Raw genomic sequence first — 19,363 nt, forward strand, 5'->3', positions numbered from 1 at the left:
CTCCCATTTCCTGTATTTGTAAACTCTTGTCAACATAAAGATCCTTTATTTATACTTCAGAAAATCAACGTCTGTTTTCTATATCTTTTTACATCCATCATTATTCTGCTATTTGTTGCAGTATGTATATATAGGGAGTTAGAGAATAGCTGGTCATATAGCCTTGTACAGATCACTAATGCAGTTTAAACAGAAAGACAGAGAAGAAAGAGTTTCTAATGCCTTCCATTTGTAAATACAGAGCTGCGTTAAGTGATGAGGAAAAAGTTAGTGAGGTCAGCTTGGCTCCAGGGAGATACGGTCCTTCAGTCTGTAAGCAGTCACAGACTTCTGTAAGTCCAGATGTAAAAGCTGTTGGTCACCAGTATCTTAGGTGGAGGTGGGGGAGAAAGAACCAGTATGAGGAGCCTTAGCTGGAAAATAAATTATTTGTAGTTGTTTACCTTGGCATCAACCTTGATATCAGAAGTGAGGCAGACGATTATTATTATTAACTTGTGAACGCTGGTTGCTCACAAGAGTATTTGTTTTTGTACAACAGTTGACATTTCACTCTGTTATTCTTCCCTTATGTAACAGAAAAATAACTTTCAAGAATAAGGTTTTGGGTTCTTTTCCTTATGATGCCACGTCCTAATCTCTTAAAAGATCCTTTGCTTTTCTGAAAGGTTTTTAAGGACAGGATTTCATTCCTTTTTTTCCAGACTGGGAAAAAGAAAGTCTTAAACTGTGCTTTTAAAGCAAGAGATTCCTGGATTAGGCTTGAAAATAATCCTTTATTTAGAGAAAACTTGAATTTTGAGTGATATTGTTGAAGGTGGCAGCTGTAATCAGCCTGACCCTATAAACTTTTTTAATCCTCCATTATATATACTGGGTTTTTTTCTTTTTTTCCCTTCTTCTTTTATTCAGACGACAGAAAGCCAGAGAAAGACAACAAAAATTGTTGGCTGAATTTGCCTCAAGGCAGAAAAGCTTCATGGAAACTGCCATGGATGTTGGTAAGTTTTTGTGTGGTTGACTGCTTGCTTTTTTATATTTTTATTTATTTCCATGTTAGTAAGATTTTAATCAAACAGTTAAACAAAACCTCCCCTCAGATACCTCTGCTGTATCCACTTGTTCACTAAATACTTCTTAAGAGGCTTAAAGCTGTGTTTTCTAGGACAGATAATACTGAATACGTAATTGCTAAGGAATAGATTAAATAATGTGTTCTCTTTTAAATACTTTCAAGAAAATCTGTGGGACATTGTTTTATTCTTATTTTTTCTTAATACACGGTGGATGAAATTATTAAATGTGTGTGATGTGTTTTAAAGTATTTGCCTTTTAATATAAAATGTCCTGAAGTTACTCTGCCTTTTAAAGACTCCATTTTCTTTAATCTGAAGTAATAACATTTAATATTATTTCTTCATAGAGCCTCAAATTTTAATATGGTAGAAATTTGCATCTTAAATTTCTGTATAGAATTAAGCAAAGCATAGGTTTTACATCATCTCAGTTGCTGTAACCTTCTATTATGTTGAAAATACAGGCTTTACAGCAGGATCTTGTTTTTCCTAAGGGTAAATTCTCTCAGGTTCTGCTGTGTAGAAAAACAATCTCGATTAACTTGCTTGTGTTTAACTGAGGAATGGAAAATATTTTCATCATCTAGATCATGTCACTGAAAACCGGTAATTTTGAAAGTAATATTTTTTTTCTTTTTTTTTCTTTCAATGCAATAGCATCTGCTATGTAGTTTTGAGTTTGCGGAATGATTAGAAGTATTTTGACAACTGCTTTTGCTGAAAAAGTCCATTTTTAGAAATTGTTAAATTCCCAACAGTTGCTGTGAAGATTTATTCCTTTATACTTATGAAGGTCTTAGACACAGCAGTCATTGAAATTTCTTTAGCAAATTAATGGTATTATGGTGTTATATTTAGAAGGTGTACAATACAACACAAAATTCACAGAAGAAAAGGAGTTTTACTTATGCTTATTAAATTAGTAGCTATTTCTTTTTAATCTATTTCTTGAAGTAAGAAAGAAGGGAAGAAGAAACACGCAGTTCTACTTAGTAAAAGTTGAGTATTCTTACCGTCATGGCTAATTGAAAGTGACTGGGAAACTTTTATTCTGCAGTCACCTATATTTTGATTTTTTGATATTGCAACTTTCAAGTTGGTGTTTTCATATATAAAATCCCATGTATCTCTCTATATATTTACCTCTCATACTTGTGTTTGCATATATACATATGTATGCATAAGTACTTCCATACTTGGGTTTTATAAGCTGTGTTTAAGGTAACTGCTTTGCTTTGCGGATCAAACGTACTAGTTAAATCAGTAAATTACACCACGTTTATTTGTGTGGAGGACTGGGAACATTTAGCTTTTACTTAACTATTTATGTCAAATGTTAAAAAAACCCTCTTAATTTCTGTAACAGGCAGACCTGGGCCTTGTTGCTTATGATTGTGCATGAAAGAGTTTTGGGGCATGCAGCACTTAAATTGTTTGTTTCTTAGTATTTAAACAATTAATAGCTTCAAATATCTCAACATAAAATACAGTGTTTGTCAATTATATCGGGTCATGCACAGCAGTAGATAGAATCAGCTTAATGGACCACATTTTCATAGTCGTTCTGCATGAAGGCATTTCTTGGCAACAACAACTTAATAGAATTCCAGTCATTGTGTTAGCTGAATAATTGCTTTGCTTTTTCACTAACTTTTTTCAGTGTCTTGTAGGTTACCATACTGTTTTCTGAGTTTGAGGTGAAAATTCACTGAATTTGTACTGTAGTCCAGTATTAATTAGCTTTTATGTTCTGACTAGCATTAAAATAGCTCACAGAAGGGAAGTATGTATTCCATTAGAATACATAGGATTTATTTTAAACCCCAGATTTTTTGCCAGGAATATTTTCTTAAGTTTGCTCTGTTATTGGTTTTTTGTTTTGTTTTCTTTTAACTGAAGGAATTTGTTCAGCTGTGAATGTAGTTTGTATATGTTACAGCCAATTAATGACAAAGCACGAACTATTGTTACTCAGATTTTAAAACGCAAAACATGGTAATAATTCCAAATCTGGTCTTTCTGGACTGATTAAATGTAAAACTACTGTAAGTATTTAGTAGTCTGTCCCTGAATCGTATCATAGCTGTGCAGAAATAGTACGTTTAAAAACAAAATAATCCTTTCATACTAAAATTAATCGGTTATAATGCATACCCCTCTGACACATTCAAACTCTGTTATCTGTTACTTTTATTATAAGTTGAAATTCAGCAGTAGTTTTATTAATTTTGTTTGATTGTTATAATAGTAATAACACTGTCAGAATGCAGGGTCGGTGAGACCTCAGCTCCCTGGCACTGATTCGGTTGGTGTCATTTGGGCAAATTATCATCATCAGCTTTCATAACTTCTCTGTCTATGAAATGTATAGAGGACTGAAAATACTCTGAAAATAAATGTGTCTAGAAGATGACAGGAATAATGAAGAGTAGCCAAAGCTTAAAGACTATTTTATTAAAACCCCCATAAACTTATGCATTTATTGAAGTGCACAGAACCACCGTTAATCCCCTGAGTCATTCCTCTTCTTTGATTGTTGGGATGCTGCGATGAAACATGGCCGAAAAGGAAGCTACCCAATTACATGTTCATTTTTCAACATTAGATGTGTCTCATTTTACTAGCAAAAATAGTTTATTTGAACTGGATTTCACAAATTCTTCTGAGGTTCTTAAAGTTCGGTGTTGTCTTGCATATAATAACTGTAAAAAAAAATTCCAATTATCTAGCACTTTCCATTTGTGCCCCCTGTTACCTTCTATTTATATTCTGTGACATCTGCAGAACTGCATTGCTATTCAAGCTTGCCTGGAAGTAATTAAGTGGAATTTAGAAACACTTATGTTAATGAACTAGAATGGAACAGAATCCACTGTGCTGTCTATAGCTGTTTGACTGAAGGACTAATGTAAAAAGTAGAAAAATAAACCAAGAAACGTCATTCCAAGAGCAGCAGATAAGAGCTTTTGAACTGAGGAGAATGTCTAGTGAGTCAAAAACGTGTTGTCACGTACAGTGTCACCTCCAGAGACTGCCTAGTCTCCTTCCAGTGATTGCTGCTTTTACATCTTTGTTTTGAGGGCACTAATCTCAGTGTGAGGCTACAGTTTATCTGTTATGATGCAGAACTCTATGCAGAAGATTTTTGAAGCTTCACTGCCTTTCAGGAAGGACTTGAGAAGAACAAAAATAAATCCCTATGTTCCAGGTTAACAGTAGCCTTTAACAAATTATAGTGATATTTGTAAACATCTGTCTATATAAGCTTTATACACATTAAGTATTATGGTCCATTCCAGGAGGCAAGCTGCTGAACTACTTAATCAAATGTATCTTAGTAGAAATTGGTAAATTGGTTAATTTGTGCATTATAATTATTAAGATATCTTGGATTCCTTTGATAGTTTTGCTCTCTCTGAAGTGCCCTATGTTGTCTGATGTTTTTTTTACTGCCTCATGATGAGTGTGCAATATGATCTTTGCATTTCTTTCTTATGATGGGAGTCTTGGCAGGACATCATTTTGTCCTTCAAGCCAATGTTCCTTAGCTAGAGGTAGAGGGAAGTGCAGTGTTTTGGTGCAAGGTGACATACATTTGCTAACGCTCAATCTTCTGAACCCAGATAGAAGAATAAATTAGGTACCGATCTCTTGAGAATATTTATGCTGGGTCAGGGCAAAGAATATTAGCATACTAATGGTTGCTTTGATGCCAGGGGGCTACTTTGACACACAATGTGTACAGCAGGAAAATGTTGACTACAGTCAACAGAGATTGTAAACTATATTTTCTGTGTTTACAAGGCCCTTTGAGTTCTGGGGTTTTGCTGGATGGGGAAAGAACAGGAGTGAATCTGTGACTCTGGAGAGTAGAAATGAAGTAATTCAGGCGGCAATGCATTCTGCAACAAAACAGTGTGCTAGATTTTAGCAGACTGATCAGAATTTGCTAGGAGGTAGGAAATGTTAGGATTTTGTGACTTTCGGTCTCTTACTCCTGTTGGTATGAAACTAACTTTTGTAGAAAACAGAGGGAGTGATAGTGTTTGGCACTACCCCTGATTTCTGTTACAGTTTAAATGTTTTCATCCTCCTCAGTATTCTTATCTTTGTTTTTAATGAGATTCATATTTATCCAGATTTCCAAAATGATTCACAAGGACAAAGAAAGGTCCCAGAACCTGCTGTAAGGGTGTGGGCTGTGTTACAACATTAAACAAACCTCGTAAGAGAAACTTAGTGAATTGATACCAATACTGTGTGTATTTCTCATTTACTCATTTTTCACACACATTGACATCATGAGAAGTCATGTGGAATCAATTAGGTTAAGTCTTTGGAGAATCAGAGTTTTAAATTGTAAGCAGTTCTGGTTGTATTACGAAGAATGCTTGGCGTAAAAATACTGTTGCTCTCTCATGTGACTGCTGCCTGGCCTGGTAAAACCATGCTTCAGCCTCGCAACTAAACCCACCTTGGTCTTCCTTGCTCTTCTGTTGCCACTACGAAACTGCAGGCTCCTACAAAACCTGTTTGAAAGGTTGGAGGAGTAATATGCCTTGAGATCGTATCTTGGCAAATGGCTGGCAAATGATTCTTGGGCACTCCATAAGGCACCGTTGTTCAGGGGCATCGCACACAAGTGCGGTTTTCAAGGAAATATCTTCCTAGTGTTGCCAAAAAACGCTGGGAATTTGTGTACCAGTAGAAGCAAAATAAGAAGATATAGATTATTCGTCACCTTTTAGTTGGAACTGATGTAGCTTTGTTCACATGACAGTTCTTGGTGGTGATTTGGGTGGAGTTTTTAGCCAGAACAGAAGGGAGTTTTGCATTATATTACAATCAACATTTTAACTTTTCATTAATATAAAAAGACATTTAATAAAATAACCATTTTTAATAAGCTGTCTTTTTACAATTGAATTCTAGGAGCTAGGAGATGTTAGCTCATGCTTTAAAAATTGGTAAGAACCTGTATTTTCTAAATCAAGTTAATAAAATAGCATTATAACTCTAGTAATTTTAAATAAATACTTCACAAGTTGCCATGGAAAACACAAAACAGTTATGTACTTTTGTTTATATGACATGAAAAAAAAAGAATCTGTGGAGCTACAAGTTTCTGGACATTTTAAGCTTCCATGTGAGTCCTATCGCAATAAAATACAGTTTGGTTTTGTTTTTTTAAATGTGAAATAGGAAATATATAACTGAAAGTGATGTAGAATTGGAGACATGCCAGTTACTTTATATGCATTAATAAAAAATTATTCTCTCATTTTCCACATAATTTTGAGTTGAAACATGTTTGTCCTGGTCCATGACAGTGGAGGTGGCGAGGCAGGGTCTGTGACTGCCACAGGAGCTCCACTGAGGCAGAGCTCAGGGAGGCAAGAAAGACAAGATTAAGATCCTTACTATAACCATAGCTTGCTTGCTTTTTTCCAGACTGCCAGTGATACATATTTCACTCCAGCAATTATGCTGCCTAAGTGTATCCTCTCAAATTGTAGCCCAAGTCTTATCTTCCAAAGAAGCTAACATCTAGTTTAAGCCAGTAATCAAGGTTTATCATAGCCCATTCAAAAATAATTGAGGGGTTTTGATTGGGTGGTTTTTATCTGCTTATTATTTGAGATTTGAAACTCTTGCCTATTGCCCTTAACCATGGATTTTGTGTAAGTTGACTTTGCCTTCTGTCACTAGCTCTAGGGGAAATTATTTTATTAGGAAGTCTTCCTTGATGCTAGAAATTTAGTTGCCCTGAAATTTTATTGTTTGCCAAAGTAGCCTGACACAAAGTAGTTGTGAAGGAAACGTGCATTTAATTATTGCGTTCTGAAATTCAATTAGCCTGATTTTTTATATGCCTGCTGCACATAGGCAATAGAAGTATAGATTGCATATACTGAATTGGTTCAAAACACCTTTAAATACTAAGATCTGTATTTTTTCCTTACTGCTTAAAATAAGCAATTTAGGGTGAATGAATGGTGTATTGTAAATTGAATGTTGACTGATTTTGAGGACTTCCACTGACTTGTTCAAAATCAGATTGACATGCTGTGTACTCTTCCCGCACTACTTCAAAATACTGAATGGATGCATATGTTATGTTATATAGACAATATCTTAGAAAAGTGTAAATAAGAAGGCTGGAACTCTCGTTATTCTGGTGCCATGTACTTCTGATGTATAGGTGTACGTGGGTGTGTGTTACAAAATTATGAGATGATGTTAAATATAAAAAATAGCTTTAGTATTTACTTCCTTCTGTACTGCAGTTACTCCTCGTTTTTCTGGATGTTTGGCCTTAAAACATTTGCAGTTGATGCATTCTGCTTTTTCTTTCATTGTATATCTGACTGCCACTAGATGGTGATAGACGTGTGTACAATATTAAGCATGTCAATGAAGATTCAAGTTCATTTTCATATGACCCTCAATAACTGACTGGGAAATCAATAGCTCCTAAAACAATGTAATTTTGATTCTGCCCTGTGAGGGAGAGCATTGCTTGGATCTTTTCATAGCAAAAAACCACTGCCTGGCATGCAGCACACCTCTCCTTACGGCCGCAGCCTCCCATGCTGAGAGTGTAGGCAACTTCCAGAAGAGAGCAGCTCCCCTGAAAGCAGTTCTGGAGGGAGACTCCTGCTGCTCTCAAGGGTTTTGGGTTCTCTATCCAGCACCTTGGCCTCCTTAATCAGTGAGATAAAAGGCATGGTTGAAGGTAGGGATGAAGTGTTTTGCTTTGTAAAAATTATCTTCTAGGAAAGAAACAAAGCACCCTTATATTCTAGGTTGAGAGGCTAACTCTATGTGTTCCTGAGCACTCAGGAGAGGATCATCTAGTCCTAAGGTGCTTTTCTTTCAAGTCAATAAATAGTTCTTACTTTTGATTGTAACATAATATAAAACTGGTTCTATTTTGGTTAGCCCCCTGCCTTGAAACCACCACCACTGTCATGTGAACAAAGCTACAGCAAATGCAATTACTTCAGTACTTTGGAGCTGGTCCTTAGCCTTGAACATTTGTCTGTGCACCTAGGAAATAATAATGTGGACCATTAGAAAACCAGGTCTCTGATACGTCTTGTATACAGTAATTGTTAAACTAAACATCTGCTGCATAGCAGCAGATTACTTTGTTTATGCACCCCAAATTTTCAAAGTTTCTCAAAGTTTCATATTAAAAAAAAAAATAAATTCCTTTTTAGTTGCATGTTTAACTCACCTTGTTTAAGCATCCTTACATTATTTGTAAGGTCTCCACATTAACTTTTTCTTTCTAATTGTTGTTAGAGTCAGTTATGAGCAAGTCTGTGTTCAGTAGGGTTTCCTTTTCATTACCCTTCATCTCTCTCTGTTCAAACTTCTCAGCGTAGTGTCTAATGAAACAGAAATTAGATCTCTGTTTTATAGAAATTTTAAAGAGATCAAGTTAAATCCAAAACTTGAACTAAACATTTAATTCCACTGTGAATAATTTTGAATATGGCAAAAATTTTACTTCATTGTGTAGGTGTCTTTCTTTTTGAAACAGCAAGGTAGGTTTCAAGTAATGGTCAATATTTTAGTTGTAGATAAATCAGAGAGATTATTTTGGTGATTTTTTTGTCACTGCCTCAATGCAGATGTAGATGAATTTCTCTCTGTTTAATATCAATTTTCTTATCCATTTTTAGAATCGCCAGATGCTGATATTGCCATGGAGGTAGCTACATCAGAACAGCATGTTTCTGAGGCAATATATGATTGTGTTATTTGTGGACAGAGTGGTCCTTCTACTGAAGACAGACCTACAGGGCTGGTTGTACTATTACAAGCATCCTCAGGTATGATCGTGTGACTTCTCAGACAAGCAGTGTTTCTGCAGCTTTTAGTATGTGTGCATAAATACTTGTGTGTCTGATGGAGCCTGGAAAGACAGAGTCCTCTCTTTTTTTTGTCGATGGTCCTCCATGAGGCACACATGTAGGTCTAAGGGTACTGAGAAAATTTTTAAATGGTTGGGAAAAGAGTGGATAGTTTAATTGTCTCCTCATTCCTGTCAGCTTTTGCAAACACAGCAGTATATAATAGACCTGCAAGAAAACAGGTATTGAAAGAAAAAGAAAATGAAACAGCCATCCATGTATCTCTATGTATGTATGTGTGTTTGTGTATGTATGTATGCTGTATTATGCACAAGAGCAGAAGTACAGCTTTTAATATTGTTTGTTTAATATTTTTTTAACCGTTTAACATCAAGAAAGCACATTGTAGAATCATAGAATGTCCTCAGTTGGAAGGGACCCACAAGGATCGAGTCCAACTCCTGTCCCTGCACATGACAACCCCACAGTTTGCACCGTATGTCTGAAGGTGTTGTCTAGTCTCTTCTTGAACACTTGTCAGGTTTGGGGCCATGACACCCCCCTGGGGAGCCTGTTCCAGTGCTCCACCACCCTCTGGGGGAAGAACCCTTTCCTAATGTCCAACCTACACCTTCCCTGGCACATCTTCCTGTCATTCCCTCGGATTCTGTCATTGGCCCCTAAAGAAAAGAGTTTGGCACCCACTTTTCCTCCTCCCCTTGTGAGGAAGCTGTAGCCATGATGAGGTCTTCTCTTCTCCAGGCTGAACAAACCAAGTGACTTTAGCCACTCCTCATACGGCTTCCTCTCCAAACCCTTCACCAACTTCGTGTCCCTCTTCTGGCCACTCTCTAGTAGCTTAATATCTTTTTTATCCTGTGGTGCCCAGAACTGCACACAGTGCGCCAGGTGAGGCTGCACCAGTGCAGAGCAGAGTGGAACAGTCACCTCCCTTGCCCACCTGGCAATGCTGTGTTTGAAGCACCCAGGACATGGTTTGCCCTCTTGGCTGCCAGGGCACACTGTTGGTTCATGTTCAGCTTGCTGTCAACCAGAATCCCCAGATCCGTCTCTGCAGAGCTGCTTTGCAGCATCTCATTCCCCAGTCTGTATGTACAACCAGGGTTGCTGTGTCCCAGGTGCAAAATCCAGCACTTGCTCTTGTAGAACTTCATGCGGTTGATGATTGCCCAGTTCTCCAGTTTGTCCAGAGGCGTCTGAAGGGCCTCTCTGCCCTTAAGAATGTCAACGGCTCCCCCAAATTTTGTGTCATCAGCAAACTTACTATGCATTCCCTCAAGTCCTGAGTCTAAATTATTTATAAAGACATGGAAGGGCGCTGTCCCTAAGATGGATCCCTGCGGAACCCCACTAGTGACTGGTCACCAGACCAACGTTACCCTGTTTACTAGAACCCTTTGAGCCCAGCCTATCAGCCAATTGCTCCCCCACTGCATTGTGTGTTTACCCAGCTGTATGCTGACCATCTTGTCCAGGAGGATACTGTGAGAGACAGCATCAAAAGCTTTACTGAAATCCAAAATGATCACGTTGATAGGCCTCCTTTGGTCAACTAGGTGGGTAACCTTGTTGTAGAACGAAATTTAAGTTGGTCAGGCAAGACTTTCCCCTCATGAACCCATGCTGGCTGGGACCAATGACTGAGTTGTTGTTCAGATGTTTTTCATTAACTCCCAGAACAATCTTCTCCGTGATTTTGCCAGGAACAGAAGTGAGGCTGACAGGTCTGTAGTTTCCAGTGTCATCCCTGTTGCCCTTCTTGTAGATTGGGACATTTGCCAGCTTCCAGTCCTCTGGGACCTCTCCGCATTCCTAGGACCACTGAAAAATCGCGGAGAGTAGTCTTGCTATGATGTCAGCCAACTCTTTAAGCACCCTTAGATGAATCCTATCAGAACCCATCTACTTGTAGGGATCTAGCTGGAGTAGCAGATCCCATACAAGTTCCAGATTGATTGGGAGTTTATTGTTCTCACAGCTGTGATTTTCTAGCCCAGGGTTATGGGGGCCCCCAAGTCTATCATTGGTGTTGAGGACTGAAGTGAAGAAAGCATTAAATGTCTCAGCTTTGTCCATTGTCCCTGTTAATAAGGTGACCGTGCTCATCAGTTAATGGGCCAATGATTTTTTGCATTTGCCTTTTGCCATTGATATCTGTTAAAAGCCTTTTCTCTTTTCCTTCACAGTATTGACCAGCTTCAATTCTAATTGAGCTTTGGCAGCATGAATTTCCTCCCTACCTCCCATGTTACCTAACCTTGCTTCCACTGACCACCTAGTTTCTTTTTTTGCTGTATTTCAAGAAGACGACCCCTGCTCAACCAAGCTGGCTTTTTACCTCGGCTGCTAGATTTTTGGCATTTTGGAATGGCTTGGTCCTGTGCTTTTAGTAGGTGATGCTTAAAAAATGGCCAACACTGATGGACCCCAACACCTTCAAAAGCTTCTTCCCAGGGAATCTTACTAAGTATTTCTCTGAGCAGCCCGAAATCTGGTCTCCTTATATCTAGTGTTAAGGTCTTGCTGGAGGTTTTCCTCCTCTTAGCAAAGATTTTAATCCTGACTGCTTCATGGTCACTGTGGCCAAGGGAGCCACCGGTTGCCACATCTCCTACAAGACCCTTTCTGTTAGTGAGTGTCAAATCTAGGAAGACACCTTTCCTGGTCAGTTCCCTTAGTACCTGCACCAAGAAGTTATCATCCAGATGCTTCAGGAATCTTCTGGACCTGTTGGTGCCAGCTGTGTGATATTCCCAGTTGACATCTGACAAGTTGAAATCCCCCATAAAGACAAGCGCAGATGATTTGGAGGTTTCACTTAGTTCCTTAAAGAATAACTCATCAGTGTCATCATCCTGGCTGGGTGGCCTGTAGTAGGCACCCACAACAGCGTCTGTTTTATTTGTCTGACCCTTAATCCTTACCCAGAGGCTCTCAACTTTGCTGTCACCAACTGCCAGCTCCATGCACTCCAGCCTCTCTTCTACACACAGTGCAACCGCCTGCCTATCCTATTCTGAATAGCCTGTAGCCATCCATCATGGCACTCCAGTCACAGGATTCATCCCACCAGGTTTCACAAATGCCAATTATATCATATCCCTGGGACTGGGCCAAGGCTTCTAGTTAATTTTTCTTGTTCCTTATGCTGTGCGCATTAGTGTAGTTACGAGCCAAAATTTCCTGATTGTTTTCTTAATTGTTTAGGATATTGTTATCCATTGCATTCTTTATTCCTTCTTTTCTTCATACAGTGTTGGGACAATGCCGCAGTAGCACTGAGCCAAAGAAACTACCAACTACTGAAGAGGAGCAAATATACTCTTGGGATACCTGTGCAACACTGCATGATGCGAGGCTTTCAACTTTACAGCGATACTTTAAAGATGTAAGTATTTCATGTGGACGATACTACTGCTTCTGAAAAAATTGTGTAAAAAGGTAAATGAAACTACAACTTAGTCCTTCTAGTTTCCTTTCTGCATTCAGTGAACACTTAGTCATGTTGCAGTAGTTACGAAGTGTGATAGGGTCCTTATTTTTAAATAGTGTCTGGCTTTTCACTAGTTACATTTTTCACGTAGACATCTAGTATATCTACAGGCTGCATGGTCATTAAATACCCATGCAGATGTTCTCTAGAAGATGGTATCTCATAATTCAGTGTCACCACACAATTGAGATGTGGTTTTGCTATCTTAGGTATTGCTTTCAAAACACCAGTTTTCTTGGGGCCATTCAGCAAATCTGATCAAGGAGTTATTCTTAATCAAAGTATTTTTGGCAGCACAGAGTAAGTGGAAAGATTTCTTTTAACCTGTAAGAGTTTTCTGAGCCACTACAGAGAAGGCGAGGATGAGTGGATGGGAAGGAGGGACCAGCAGACGACTTCACCCCCTTCTGCCGAATCCTCAGCTCTGCACAACATTACTGAAGTTCAATTTTACCTTAATTGGTTATTTTCTGGTTTGCAGTTCTGTTAGCTGTTCCAAACAGATTTTTGCATTTCTTCACAAAGCCACATTACAGCTTTTCGTATTTAAATTTGAGATCCAATTCTTGTAGCTTAACAGGACCTGTTCTGCTTTAGACCTTTGTGGAAGTCTTGCCTGTGACTTTCCTTGCTAGTATCTAAAACAGCCATGTAAAATAATATATAACTCTTCTGAGAAATCATTCTAGGGGAGAACAGTATGTAACGTGCGACACTGAATTAGCTCCTGTAGACTAGTCTTGGGCAAAATACCAGTTCTTAGGCAGATCTAACTAAATAATCAACCTTTAGAAGCTTTAAAGAGGAGAAACTGGCTGTTTTTACTCTGACATGATGGCTAGCTTTCTCATATCTGTCATCCACAGGTAATTGAAATTTGCCAACTGCAACCAAGCTTGCTTATGTAGAGTAGATTAATTTAGAATGAATTTCATAACTGATACAGTTTTAGAAAGTGGGCAATGTTTTCAGAAAAACATCTTCTCCTGAGGCAAGTATTGTACATTTCCTTGCTAGAAAGTAAAACTTTTGAACATGTAAGCAGGAAATGATTTCTGAATTATTTCTGAACGAAAGTTCAGAAAGAATTTGTGAACAAGCTTTTCTTCTTTTGATATTGATGATGTTTATTGTTTCAACTACTTAGTATTTTTTCATACTGAAGTGATTAAAAACATTGAACCAGTACTGTAGCTTTATTTTTACATGTTTGCATACTACGTATGGAAGGAGTTCCAAGCAAAATGTTTCTCAAAAACTTCAACTTACTGTACTGTGTATTTCCCTTTTTTGTGCAGTAACACTACCAACGGATTGGTCTAAAATACACTGTGATGCAATGAGCAAATGTATCCTGCCTTCAAAAATTCTAGTCCTGGTTCAAACATGAGTGGAATTTAGCTATCTTTGCTTTCAAGTTTCCAGGTCGCTACTGTGTTAAAAAATGTCTCTGCATGAAAGAACTAATCCTTAAATTTCTTCTGGGATAAAAACGGAAACATCTGTTAGTGTCCTGAGTGTCTTGTTCAGCTGAGCTAAGCAATAGGAAGTCCTTTTGTTTACCAACTGTGTCCTTCCTCTAACAACAGATTGCATGAAGCAAGAGAATAATTTCACTTAGATGTGAAAATTCTAAGTTACGGAACATGATTTAGCTTATTCTACTAGAAGAACAAAATAATATTCAAAAGCTACATGCTACATACAGATTGGGCAAAACAGGCTAATTATTTCCCTAGAGATTCCTTTTGGACTTTCTAGGCTGAAATTTGATGCTTGCTGTCAGTCAGGGAGTAGAGTTCTTGCCCATTAAAGGAAAAATCGTTGAAAGTGGTTATTTTTAGTATGGAGAGGTATAACTAGGGATTAGGAGCTAAAACTTCATATCCTGGATTGATAGGACTATTTTCAGAATCACATAGTACTCTGTAACCCATAACTCGATACAGGTGTGTTCCATCCCAAGCCTGTGGCTGGCTTTGAACACTTATTTCTGAACTAAAGAGTAATAGAGTAAAGCCTTTCTGGAAGGACTTTGGGGTTGTGTCTTTCTTCTTTTGCAAAAGAAAAATACATGCAATAAATAATGCTTTTCCTGAATTAAACTTTCGTCCTGGGGGTGCTTATCCATGTGCGTCGTACAACCGTGCCTTACTAATACTGTAACCTACTCAATCATGCGGGAACCAGCAGGAGAAACATAAAGTTTTCCTTGTCTGTGGCCTGAGAAGGTCATAGGACATTATGAATGTCAGGTTGAGGCAAGCTGAACAGGAGCGTGTCCTGTAGCTAGAATTTGAATTAGGTTGGTGCAAAAGTGATTGTGGTTTTGGACCTTGAATTTTAAATCATCGTGACTGGGCTCAAACACAGCTTTATTGATCAAAATAGGAACCATTACAATCAACACAGTTTGACAATGAGAAATAAGGTTTTTTTACTCCTGTAGCATAAAAATCTGTGCTTCGGGATTTGACGAACTCTTGGAAAGCATTTTTTGCATCCTGCTGGATGTGAAAGCATTTTTTGCATCCTGCTGGTTGTGAAAGCATTTTCCCTGCAAAAAGTTGTCAAGATGCTTGAAGAAATGGTAGTCAGCTGGTGAGAGGTCAGGTGAACACGGCGAGTGAGGCAAAATTTTGTAGCACAATCCCTTCAACTTCTGAAGCATCGGGTGTTGTCATGGAGGAGAATCGGGCCATTTCTGTTGCCCAGTGCCAGCTGCAGGTGTTGCAGTTTTTGGTGCATCTCATCAATTTGCTGAGCAGACATCTCAGATGTGATGGTTTCGACAAGATTCAGAAAGCTGCAATCTCGCTATTTTGGTTACATACAAAACTGAATGAAATGTATTGGAGCAGTATGTTGCCCATGTACATGGGCTAACTTGTACTATTGAAACACATGGTGGAGGCAGAGCCATCTTCATGCTGATGCAAGAGATTCTTTAAAGAGGTCATTTTACTAAGACATAATAACTGCCGAAGTTTGACTTAAGTGTTTGGCTGTTTTTTGGAAAGAATAGCATAATGACAGCCATGTAATTAGTGTAAATAAACACTTATAATTTTTTTTCTTTATTTCTACAATACATGTCTCTAATTATATAGCATGCAAATAAATAAATATATATATATATATAAGATCTTAAATTGTGTTGAATACCTTTATAACTTTATATATATTGTTGTTTTTTCTTACTGTTTTAGAGTTCCTGCCTGCAAGCAGTGTCAATAGGCTGGGAAGGAGGTGTTTATGTACAAACTTGTGGTCACACTTTACACATAGATTGTCACAAATCTTACATGGAATCTTTACGAGTAAGTACAAGTAAAGATAATATTTTTTAATTTTAATCTGAACTGTTCTTAGTGAAATCAATTGGATTTATGCTGTTCAGAGAAAGATAGATTGGCTTTTCATTAATGGACAAGATGTTATGTTTCAAGGACAGTAGACACTAAATCTCTTATTACATCTTGACATTATTAACAAAAGTACTTTGTTTTCAGAAGAAACACTGGACTAAACTAATCCTGTTCTTAAAAATTAAATCACTGGGTTTTGTTTTTTTCTGGTATGCATCTTCAGGTAAAGCATTTCTGTTTCATAGATTCTTATTTTGATGTTTAATGTGTGTTATAAATTACAGGGAAACTGAAGAAAAAATGAGGAATTTTACAAATATGAGCTACTCTTGGTTAATTCTTAATATGAAAATTCTGGTACAAAAAGTTAGATTTTTCTCTCTAGTTCTGTATGGTAAATATGTTATATACATGCAGTTTGGAGAAACGAGTTAAAATAGTTTAACTCTTGTGAATTATGCTTTTTTTTTTTTTGTTCTCCTTGGAAAATACTGTTGGGAAATTACTGCTATATATGGTTTAAAACTACATTTTGTTAGTTAAACCTCAATAATTGTTGGCTAGAAATGACATGCATTTATTTTCACATGCTCTCAGTAAACAGGGTAGGATGGATGTTGCTTGACCCGCCTCAGCCTTCTGCAGCCCAGTTGCAGATCCCTGAATGGCACCAGAAAACATTATCACAAGCTCAGTGGTAGAAGTCATCAGGTTTTAAGCAATCATTTCTTTCTGTGTTATAATATTTAGTGTAGTAAAACAAAGACTAAATGGTGACTTCTTGTTGCATATGAAGCTGCTTTTTAATTTTTTTACTTTTAGTTTTTCGTAAGCTTTGTTGATTTGTTTCCATTTTGAGAAAAAACTATGAGCAATTCTTTGGTGTTTTTAGTATCAGCATTGGTCATTCTGTGAAATTTACCTCTAGAGAAAGTGGCAGCTGTTCCACCTTTATTTGATCCCATGATTAATTGTTCTTTTCCATACGACTGTAAAGGTGCTTTCAGGGGTAATTGTACCATCAAGATAATTAAGCAGAATCTGGGCTTTCGTCGTGGTAGAATCTTATTTTGCAGAATTTTGAGAAGTAATCTTTTGCATCATTTAGACACTGAAGTCCCTTTTCTGGCGGATTCTCACCTAAACTCAAAAGAAACTCTTATTCTATCTCATAGTATTTGTGGGATTTCTAGATTGTTAAGTGAAATTTTGTGTGTATTTGCTTGTATTACTACTACCTAGATGAGTGCATCATAATTTTACCATTCTTAGTACCAAAATAATTTATGTAGACTTGTGTTCATCTGGATAAACCAATTCTTTTTACATAATGCAATCAGATATCAACATCCAGAAAGGTATGTAAAAGGAAGTTCACCAGAATGCCTCACCATTTGGGGCTGCTTGCTTGAAGTTGGAATTCTAGTCACTGTTAATGTAGCTGTTCTCTTCTCCCAGGAGGGGGAAACTGTTGAGGCAATTCATAAAGCTGAAGCAAGGCTGCTTGTTGGTAACAGGAGCACTCGGGAGATGTCCCTGCTTCCCAAACACCTGCTTCTGTGTCCATTTTTCTAACCTTCATGATAAGGAACAAATAATCAGGGTTTTTGTTATGCTACCCTTGAAACTTGATAAGGTTTTTCAGGCTTCTGAAAATAAAATTGCCTCTTGATAAATTAAAAGATCTTATCAAGGGAGTCTCAAACTTTATGGGAATTGGTAAAAAAAAATAACACGTGAAATGTTCGGAATATCCCATTGAAATATTTCTGTTTCATTATGGGGATATTGTTGACAATGAGGAGTAATTCAAATTAGGAAAATTATTTGAGTTGGAGGATTGTAAGAGAGTCTGTAATAGTTAAGACCTTTTTCGCTAAAAGGAGGAACTATTCTAATTATTCTTTCTTTACAATTTTTGGTTTTAGACTTGGTTCTTTGGCTATACACATAAAATACCAAAGTAAAAATTATAATGTTTTGCAAATTTCAGCTACATCTTCTTCATTTTCTTCTAGAATGACCAGGTCCTCCAGGGTTTTTCAGTGGACAAAGGAGAATTTACCTGTCCCCTCTGTAGGCAGTTTGCTAACAGTGTTCTTCCTTGTTATCCTGGAAACAACACGGAAAGAAGCCTGTGGCAAAGTCATAGCAACAAGTGTATGCAAGATCTTGTACAAGAGGTGGAAGATCTTCAAGAACAGCTGGGAACTTTCCCAGTAAGCATCAGTGTAAGGCAGAAAGATCCTTGTTAATTTGCCTCTACCTTTCATGTTTTACGTTTTGTTGCGTATGTGACCTCATAGAAACTTGACAACCTGGTAAACTTCATTTTCTTCTGACATGGAAGACAGGATAATACTTTTTTTTTTAATATCAAGAAATTTTAAACATTTACAGAACTTTTTGCATTACCTACTAAAAATAAGCCATTTAAAAGCTATGACAAAATGTGATTAATAGAATTTTTTACGGGATACATACTCACTTCTCTCCATAGTCGCTTATATATTATAGAATTGAACCATGTAATATAAATTCTGTTTATCATGTCTTTACAATGTAAAAACACTGATATCCTTGTAACTGGAATCTGTGTAAAGAATGTCTATTAAGAACATATTAAGGTATGGATTATTTGTTTTACAGAAAGAGCAGTTTTCAGATGCTCATGTATTACAAAGCTTCTTGAGGTCTTTCTGAAATATATTCCATGAAATTTTGCTAACCTTCCAGTCTTGACAGAGATACTTTGTGTTATTTTTGTGTATTTGTACAATGCAAATATATTTCAAAATAACACAAGCAGTGAGATTCCTGAACTTGACAAAGCAGTAATGTTTTCATATTCAGAAAAAATCAGAATAACTCAGAATATTGTAACCCTTCTGTGAGACAGAATACTGGCTTTTAATGTGTCTTTTTTCATAACCTGCAAATGTGTTTTTGTAGACCTGAAAGTGCTATGCTTTGCAATCAGCTATTGCGTTTCTTCAGGTCAAATTAGCTAATCTTCTTTTGTGTCTTTGTTCATAGTCTGAAACCAATCTCAGTAAAGAAATGGAATCTGTAATGAAAGATATAAAAAGTACCACACAGAAGAAATATACAGATTATAGTAAGAGTCCCGGATCACCCGACAATGATTTTCTATTTATGTATTCGGTAGCCAGGTAGGTATGTTTTTCTGTTGTGTTTCTCACTAATGGTATTACTCACCAGATAGTCTTCTTCTTAAAAAAAATCATCCTCTCCTAAAAGTACTTTTTGAGTACTTAGTACATCAAGGTTACATTTTTCTGGTTTCAATTGGAGACATATGCAAGATGGAAAAATGTACCTCTCAGTTCATTTTTCTTATATGCAGCAGTGGCACAAAAGATGGAGAAGATTTTGTCTCATGCTTATTTAGTTTTCTTCTTCATTCGAGGTTTTGATTTTCATATATCAAAAATTTACCTTGAATTTGTTTTTCCGCCTTCCTTTCCCAAACTGTCCGATCTCCTCTACTGCTATTTACCAGAATGCGATTATTTATGTGTC

General features: G+C 37.1%; 1 protein-coding gene across 5 annotated transcripts in view; it reads left to right on the plus strand.

The window, feature by feature from the left end:
* UBR3 (ubiquitin protein ligase E3 component n-recognin 3) overlaps positions 1-19,363 on the plus strand; it is a 120,053-nt gene that overhangs the window by 59,165 nt on the left and 41,525 nt on the right. For 4 of the 5 annotated variants that reach the window (XM_071811043.1, XM_065840960.2, XM_071811041.1 and 1 more), the window contains 6 exons: positions 913-1,001; positions 8,768-8,917; positions 12,214-12,347; positions 15,662-15,772; positions 17,839-18,051; positions 18,857-18,993. In XM_071811043.1, the coding sequence (XP_071667144.1) occupies positions 913-1,001; positions 8,768-8,917; positions 12,214-12,347; positions 15,662-15,772; positions 17,839-18,051; positions 18,857-18,993 (834 nt within the window). The remainder of the gene's footprint in view (positions 1-912; positions 1,002-8,767; positions 8,918-12,213; positions 12,348-15,661; positions 15,773-17,838; positions 18,052-18,856; positions 18,994-19,363) is intronic. The other variant, XM_065840961.2, reaches the window with a different exon arrangement.

This window comes from Patagioenas fasciata, chromosome 7, assembly GCF_037038585.1.
Source record: "Patagioenas fasciata isolate bPatFas1 chromosome 7, bPatFas1.hap1, whole genome shotgun sequence".
In the NCBI taxonomy this organism is placed as follows: Eukaryota; Metazoa; Chordata; class Aves; order Columbiformes; family Columbidae; genus Patagioenas; species Patagioenas fasciata.